The 8,118-nt window shown below is 36.9% G+C and overlaps 1 protein-coding gene across 8 annotated transcripts in view; it reads left to right on the forward strand.

Annotated features, from left to right (window-relative positions):
• HECTD1 (HECT domain E3 ubiquitin protein ligase 1) overlaps positions 1-6,883 on the forward strand; it is a 65,389-nt gene extending 58,506 nt beyond the window's left edge. For all 8 annotated transcript variants that reach the window (XM_049825144.1, XM_049825151.1, XM_049825149.1 and 5 more), the window contains 8 exons: positions 1,009-1,210; positions 1,355-1,492; positions 1,725-2,332; positions 3,452-3,530; positions 3,641-3,734; positions 4,038-4,188; positions 5,427-5,571; positions 5,932-6,883. In XM_049825144.1, coding sequence (XP_049681101.1) covers positions 1,009-1,210; positions 1,355-1,492; positions 1,725-2,332; positions 3,452-3,530; positions 3,641-3,734; positions 4,038-4,188; positions 5,427-5,571; positions 5,932-6,069 — 1,555 coding nt within the window. In that variant the 3' untranslated portion in view covers positions 6,070-6,883. The remainder of the gene's footprint in view (positions 1-1,008; positions 1,211-1,354; positions 1,493-1,724; positions 2,333-3,451; positions 3,531-3,640; positions 3,735-4,037; positions 4,189-5,426; positions 5,572-5,931) is intronic.
• Positions 6,884-8,118: the final 1,235 nt, after the last annotated feature.

Consider the following 8,118-nt stretch of genomic DNA (forward strand, 5'->3'; position numbering starts at 1 on the left):
GGAAGAGAAGAAAAGGTGTTGTCTTGCAAGACATCAGTTTAAATCTTATTAATGTGGAAAAATCGAACTTCTATGCAAAAATGGTCCAGAAAGATGGACCATATGTGTTGTTTTTTTGTTTTGTTTTTGTATTGAAAAAAAGTAGTATTTTAGAAAAACTGTATTTAAAGAGATACCTCAGGAAACATGGTATTTGCATGGTATTTACTTGGTAAGTAAAGAGCTTTCTTAAGAACTATTTCCAGTATTTTAAGACCTTAAAACTCATATACTCTATATAAGCTCTGCGTGTATATGCACGTGGGTGTGTGCACTCTCTGTCTGTGTCTGTCATGACGCTTGACCATAGCAAAACAACCAACAGAGGGTAGCTTTGTAGATAGTTTATTGCTGCATAGATGACAATACGGAAAAGAATTTCAAGCTTTGACTTCATGTGAGTACTGCTATTAGAGTTGGGTGTTCTTCCTTCACTGATATGGGTCTGTATGTGTATGATTGCACTTCCACTTTGGTTCTGTGTTTCTCTAATAAGTGCGTAAGTAAATCTTGCTGTAAAACTTGTCAGTACCAATGGGATGATGTACAACTGCCTTGCAGTATATAATGGAAATGGTAGTAAGTGTCTATAAACGATTTTGAGCATCTGTGATTAAAAAATACTGCAGTAAATTCTGCCTTCTGTTCATTCCACTGTAATTTGAAAACTGTAATAATTCAGATGAAGAATTGTATGTTTTCATTGGTGCTATCTGTTACATCAGAAGTTATGGTTGGCCCTTCATAGTAATTAAAAATTATTTAGTTTTCTAAACTCATAAAATATGAAGCAGCCCATATGTGGACATTTCAGATACTTCTGTGAAATACTTTGGTATATAACTTTTAAAAAAATATTATTAGGAGGTAATTAGTACTTAACAAGGTAACTTTTCGTAGTGGCTACTTTCAAGTTTTTATGCTGGTAGACATTGAAGTTTCAAACAAATGGTTTTTGGTTTTCTCCAGAGCAATTGTATGGCTGCAGAACAGACGAGAAGCCACTGTTGAACGGACAAGGACCACAAGCACAGTGCGACGTGATGATCCAGGAGAATTCAGAGTTGGACGACTCAAACATGAAAGAGTGAAAGTTCCGCGAGGTGAATCCTTGATGGAATGGGCAGAAAATGTCATGCAGATTCATGCAGACAGAAAATCTGTTCTAGAGGTAAAGTACATCTGCCTAGCAGAGCGAGGTTAGATAGCTATTTCTAATGTACTAGCTGGGATACTGAAAATCCTGTTCCATAACCAACACCGAACCTTTCACTAGGATTTTCTTTTATTATTAACATACCTTATGTTTTTCTAGGTTGAGTTTTTAGGGGAGGAAGGAACAGGCCTCGGTCCTACCTTGGAATTTTATGCACTGGTGGCAGCAGAATTTCAGAGGACAGATTTGGGAGCTTGGCTTTGCGATGACGATTTTCCAGATGATGAGTCTCGGCAGGTATATTTCAATTTGCATTTTAAACTGATTACTTGTGTAAAAGAAAAATGAACTAGATACCTGGGATGGGAAGAACACGTGATTGGTGAGCAGCCACTGATCATGGTCAAGGATGACCAGTCTGTTCTACAACTTGCTTTCTCTACCTGTTCTCTTTTTAACAGAGAAGTAGAGTATAAGAAGTTAAATTCACCTTTAACAATGTCAACTTCTTGTGCATCTCTTAAATCAGGTTGATATTGGTGGTGGATTGAAACCCCCTGGCTACTATGTACAGAGATCATGTGGACTCTTCACAGCACCATTCCCACAAGATAGTGATGAACTTGAAAGAATAACCAAACTCTTTCATTTCCTTGGAATTTTCTTGGCTAAATGCATTCAGGACAATAGACTTGTGGATTTACCCATTTCTAAGCCTTTTTTTAAACTCATGTGTATGGGGGACATTAAAAGTAACATGAGTAAGTTGATATATGAATCACGGGGTGACAGAGACTTGCACTGTACTGAAAGTCAGTCGGAGGCTTCTACAGAAGAAGGGCATGATTCCTTGTCAGTAGGAAGTCTGGAAGAAGACTCCAAATCAGAATTTATTCTTGATCCACCAAAACCAAAACCTCCTGCCTGGTTTAATGGAATTTTAACATGGGAAGACTTTGAATTAGTAAATCCACATAGAGCTAGGTTTCTAAAAGAAATTAAGGACCTTGCAATTAAAAGGCGTCAAATTTTAAGCAACAAAAGTCTGTCAGAAGATGAAAAGAACACAAAACTACAGGAATTAATGCTGAAGAATCCATCGGGTTCGGGACCTCCGCTTAGCATAGAGGATTTGGGGTAAGAGTTTTCATAGTTCTTTATAAATATGCAAACAGTGTTGTGTTAGAGACAAATGTCAACACGTGTAATTAAAAATGAAGATTTCTTCATTTTAAATAATATCATTGCAAGGGGGAATCATTAGAGATGCAGCAAGATCTAGTTTGCCATCTGTAGCTATATTCTTGTTCCTTAGTGTGAGGATTTTCTCTTTTCATTTGCTCTGTTTCCTAATGTTTAAACTTAAAGGTGGCTGCACTGCAATGCCGTATAACTCTCTAGAAACACACAAATACTTGTAGAGACCTTTAGACAAGTGTGAATCAGTAATTTCTTTGCTATGATAACTATTGAAATTTATCAAGTTTTTCTGAGAGCTTAAAAGCTCTCAAGAGGACAGATTGAAATTTCAGATTATGTTAATAGACACGCAGTGCAGTGTTTGAATCCATGTTGAACAGAACATGTGCCAACTTTTAGCAAATATTAAGGACATAAAAGTGCTCATACCTGTGTAAACTGGTGTCAGGATGTCATCTTCAGTAGTTTTAAATTATTTCTTTTGAAACAGCAGGTTTTCTACCATTAATATTATGGGTTATTTGTTAAAATCGTGTTGTGCCACAAGGATTGCGTAGACAGAGTTCAGTAATTGCTTATGGGCTTGCAGACTTTAGCATGGCTTGTTATAGAGAGAAAGCAAGTAGCACTGTTGAAGGGCCTAAATACCTAATATGTTGGGTGGCTTTGTAACTGTAAGTGCTGGAAATTAATGTAAAAGATTTCTTGAGTTTGTGAGCTGAATTAAACTGCTTGAGTACTTTTGAAGCTGATAACTTAAAGATATCAAACTCTTATGAAATTTTCAATGGTTATCAAAGCCAAATAAATAGTGGGAGAGTACTCGCATGTGCATACCATAGATTAGAAACATGTATTATCTGTGTAGTCCATTACTGATTGTAGTTGAGTACTGCGGTGCCACTGTTCATATATATACAAAATGATCTACAAACAATGGCTTGAAATGTAGTGAGATGCTTTTGGGTGTGTGGGGTGCAGTTTATAAATCTGGTGTATTTGCAAAAACAGCAGCAGACTTGTTTGCAATTAGTAACTATCTTTTGTGTTTTGAAGTCTAAATTTTCAGTTTTGCCCTTCGTCCAAAGTATATGGGTTTACAGCCGTGGATCTCAAGCCAGGTGGTGATGACGAGGTAAGGAAACAAACTACCTTTACAATTTCAGCAGCAGTTATGTTTTTACTGTCTCAGCAGTAACTCTAATGCAAAATGAATTCTTAAGTATTTATCTATTGTCTTTGCAGACTGTAACAATGGATAATGCAGAGGAATATGTAGATCTCATGTTTGACTTCTGCATGCATACTGGTATACAGAAACAGATGGAGGCATTCAGAGGTAATTTTAAATATGGCAGAACATATACGCAGTTAGGTGGACTAACTGTTCTTCAGGGTGTGCTGGTTTAAAGTGGTGGCATAGAATGGCTTTCAAAAAAAAACACTTAAGAATGCAATAGATATTAATTTCATAACACATCTGCATTAGTTATGCCACTTTTAATCTTGAAGAGGTTCCATTTATCTTAATTAAGAAACTGTTGATTGATTCTGGTTTGATTAAAATATAATTGAAATGCTGACATTATTTTATAAACAGTCTTTTGACTTTATTTATAACTGTATCTTGTGTAAATTAAAGATGGCTTCAATAGAGTCTTTCCAATGGAGAAGCTGAGTTCCTTCAGCCATGAAGAAGTTCAGATGATTCTTTGTGGAAATCAATCGCCTTCTTGGGCAGCTGAGGATATCATCAATTATACTGAACCTAAACTGGGATATACACGAGATAGGTAGGTACTTATATTCTGAGTGATTTTAAAATAGTAGCTAAAAGATATATTAAGTGACAAAATGTCCAGAACGTTCATTAGAAGACGATGCCAAATTGGATGGGATTGGTGGTCACTGAAGAGCAAGTGATTGTCTAAAACTATGTGAAATAACCATGTATGTTACAACGGATAGGTTGGAAGGTGCTTAGTGTTTCTGTGATGACAGAGAATAAAAACATTTAAAATACTCAAATGTGAACAAGTAGTGGAAATGTAATGGCAGCTAACTAATACAGGCTATTAAAAATAGCATTTTAGAGTTTTTAATTTTATCTTTGGTGGTGATTATAATTTCTGTTTGGTTGGGTGTAGTTGTTACTTGTCCCTTTTTTCTTATTTTTTTCTCTTCAAGTGTAGTTAGAAAAGAAAATGTACTATGCAGGGAACACATATACTGGTGATTGGCTATCAGGAGGTGGTCTCGATGTTTTGGGGTTTGTTGGGTTTGGGGTTTTTTTTTTTGCTGCTTGTCATGTTTGGTAGCAATAACATACAAACTACTTCTGGAACTGTGTTAATATAAGCATGCTGAAGGATTCTAATCAGTCTAAGAGGCCATGTGGAACGATTCTTCTGTTGGTCCTGCCCTGTATCCAAAGATGCAGCTGAGATTACATTGCCTGATACCAAGGGAATGTTTCAGCAGGCTGTGCTTTCTTCATGCCCTCTCCTCCCCCTCATTCCCTGGGCTGGTATGGATGAAAGCAGTGGTAACTGGAGGATTCCTTGAAAATCTATTGTAGTCTGTTACATTTTTCCAATTTTTTTTGCATGAGGGTCTTGAACAGGATAGAAATTAAATCATATATAAATTGAAATGGCTTTATACCGCAGAAGTGGTACAGGAAAAATCTTAAAGATTATGGTCAGTTGGAATCTTCTCATAGAATAAGTTTGAGCTCTGTCTAATTCTCTACCCGTTCATATGCAAGATACCTGAATAATGCTCCAAGATAAATATGGAGAAAAGTTCTTATTTACCTACATTTTTCTGTGTAATACTCAGCAAGGAGATCAAAGAAGTATTTTTATGGGTTTTACGATGTTTTATTCTTAACTCAATACTGAACAGGCACTAGAATCTTATGATTGCTTAGATGTGACTGAAGATGGTAATTGTACTGTCTCAAGTGAAGGGAAATTAAAAAACCACTCTCGTTATGTTATCATAACTAATTATTTTAATTTATTTTAAGCCCTGGATTCCTTCGATTTGTGAGAGTCTTGTGTGGTATGTCTTCGGATGAAAGGAAGGCTTTTCTCCAGTTCACCACTGGTTGTTCAACACTCCCACCAGGAGGACTGGCAAACCTACATCCCCGGCTCACTGTTGTACGCAAGGTATGGTTTCTTCAGGTTGCCCTTCAAACCAACTGTTTTGGCTTTTCAATGTGATTGTTGCTACATTAAGAAATAACACTGACTTTTTTTTTCTCCCGGTTTTTAATTTATGACACCATGGTAAGCTTTCAGTGCTAACCTCTGTTTCAGGTCTGTTCGCTGACTTCATATTTGAGTATAAAAGAATTAACGTACATATAGATTTCTAAGTTGGTCTGTAGCTTTCCTGATGCTACTGTTTCTTGACAACTGGTGTTATGTATGCAGTAAATGCCATGAATTAGAGGACCGTACAACTTTCAACTTCAGTATTGAGTGCTATGAACAACTGCAGTAAAAAATGTTCTTTCTTTTCCTCAGGTTGATGCTACAGATGCAAGTTATCCATCTGTGAATACATGTGTGCATTACCTAAAGTTGCCTGAGTATTCTTCTGAGGAGATTATGAGAGAGCGTCTGCTAGCTGCTACAATGGAGAAAGGGTTCCATCTCAACTGAGCTGCTGACTGCAATATGGGACATCAGAAAGTGTTTTTTGATACTAGTGAAGCCTCTTGTGTTTGTGTGCAAAAAGTATGATCTCCACGCTGTGCTCTGATGAGACTTGCCTTTTTTTTCACCTGTGAGGCTTTAGGAACATGTGGAATAAGTTTGTTAGCTGCTAATGACAAAAGAAATCCTTGTAACTACACAGCCAGCAAGAAATTGGCACAGAACACTGTGTGATGCTTCAAGGGCTTGCACAACTGGAAATTAAGGTGGTTCTGTTTGACTGTTCCAAAGAACAGATCATCAGATTTTCAGTGTTCACTGATACAAATTTCTAACAGTGTATTTGTGTAAAGTTTGTCATTTAATACCTTGTACACTACAGTTGCCATCACTGATCCCTGTTTTGCTGGCTTTAAGCTAAATGGTCAGAAACTTGCTTCCTTAAAAGTTAGAGTTAATGGGCATCTCCAGCTTTTTCTTTTTTAATGGTGCCTGCACTATTGGAGTATTTTAGTGGGTTTTTGCATATAATCATGCACAACCTTTTTTTTTTTTTTTTTTTAAGTGGGAATATATTTTGATTTCTCAAATGCCCTGATATAAAGATCAAATCCTTAAGTGTGTTTGTGCAGCTCAACAATAAAGCTATTAAAAAACACTGGTTCCTAGTGCAAGGCACACTTAAAGCAAGTTCTACTTTTGGTTGTATTTTCTTTGTATATTATAAACATTTATTTAACTTGTTGCAGTTTGGAGTTTAAAAAAACCACCCAATGTGTAAGCTCAAAAGTAATCATTAAAATGTTTGCAACATATAAAACTGTCTCCTTTGAATACTTCATTAGTATTTCTTATGTCATTAAATCTCTGTACGTGTTCTGAAGTATGTGCTGTACTTTTTTCAAGGTTTAAGGGAGCTACGTGGCAATAATGGTCTCATGAATTCATCTCTGCTCAAATCTTTTCAAAATTACACAGTGCAACTTTTTAAGAACTAGTCAGGCAGTGGCAACACTGCATGTGGCAGGTTTTGGTGTTCTTCAGTGGGCTCATGTGACCCGAGGTTATAATTCTTCATTAAATTGGAATAAAAACTGGGTCAGATTATGTAGCTGATTCAGCTTTGCTTGAGATGGAGTGCCTGTCTTGGTTTCAGCATGTGGTGAGGTATTTATTGGTAAAAAGTGGCTTACAGTAAGATAAAGCAAGATGCTAATATGTCTTTAAAGATATTTAAGTACTTGATACCAGAGAAGAAAAATTAGTATTTTTAGTTGAATCTGTGTGGCAAGTTTTGTTCTATACCAGTTCTCTTTGGTAACAATCTTTTCTAGGCCACTGCTGGAGCGGCCAAGCAGGCTTGCCAAAATATTCTGCCTCACACATATAAATCAGAGTGATGCTGGATGTCTTTTCATAGCATTATTCACAGGACATTACAGGCATAGTCTTTGAAATTTTCCCCAATGCAAAGCTGAAGGGAAATCTCCACTCCACACCACTCCTGTGACTCCTGTGCTTCAACAAAGCAGTTGCATAAACCTTGTGTATGAGTATCCGCTCCAGATCCAATGTCAACTTGTTTTGCTGAATGTGTTGGTATATTAAAGCTATGCGGACTGTTCTTCCACGCAACACTTCACACTCTGCTCCTTAGACCCCGGTTTCTAGGTGCAGTTGATATGTGACTGTTACGTGCTTTCACACATAAAGCTTACACAGTGTACGCTCTTTCAATATCAAGTCATGCCTAGTGTTGGTGTGGAGGTTATGAAGGAGCCAGACACCTTAATTCTAGAAAGGTAAGCGAAAGTAAGCTCAGATTGTTAACTCTGCAGTGACTTAGTGTACTATACAGATATGAATCGGCATGTTGTATGCCTGTGAGTACAAGTTAGCATAGCTACATCCTCCTACTCAAGAAGGGGAGATTTGATTTACCCAGCTGGTACTGAGAAACTTGCATATCTTTTGTCACTCATCTTTTGTGAACATTTTAATCATGACGTGGATAGAATATACAAGAGACAAAAAATACACTGGTGTGCCAAAATA

The sequence above is a fragment of the Accipiter gentilis genome, chromosome 22, assembly GCF_929443795.1.
Source record: "Accipiter gentilis chromosome 22, bAccGen1.1, whole genome shotgun sequence".
Classification (NCBI taxonomy): Eukaryota; Metazoa; Chordata; class Aves; order Accipitriformes; family Accipitridae; genus Astur; species Astur gentilis.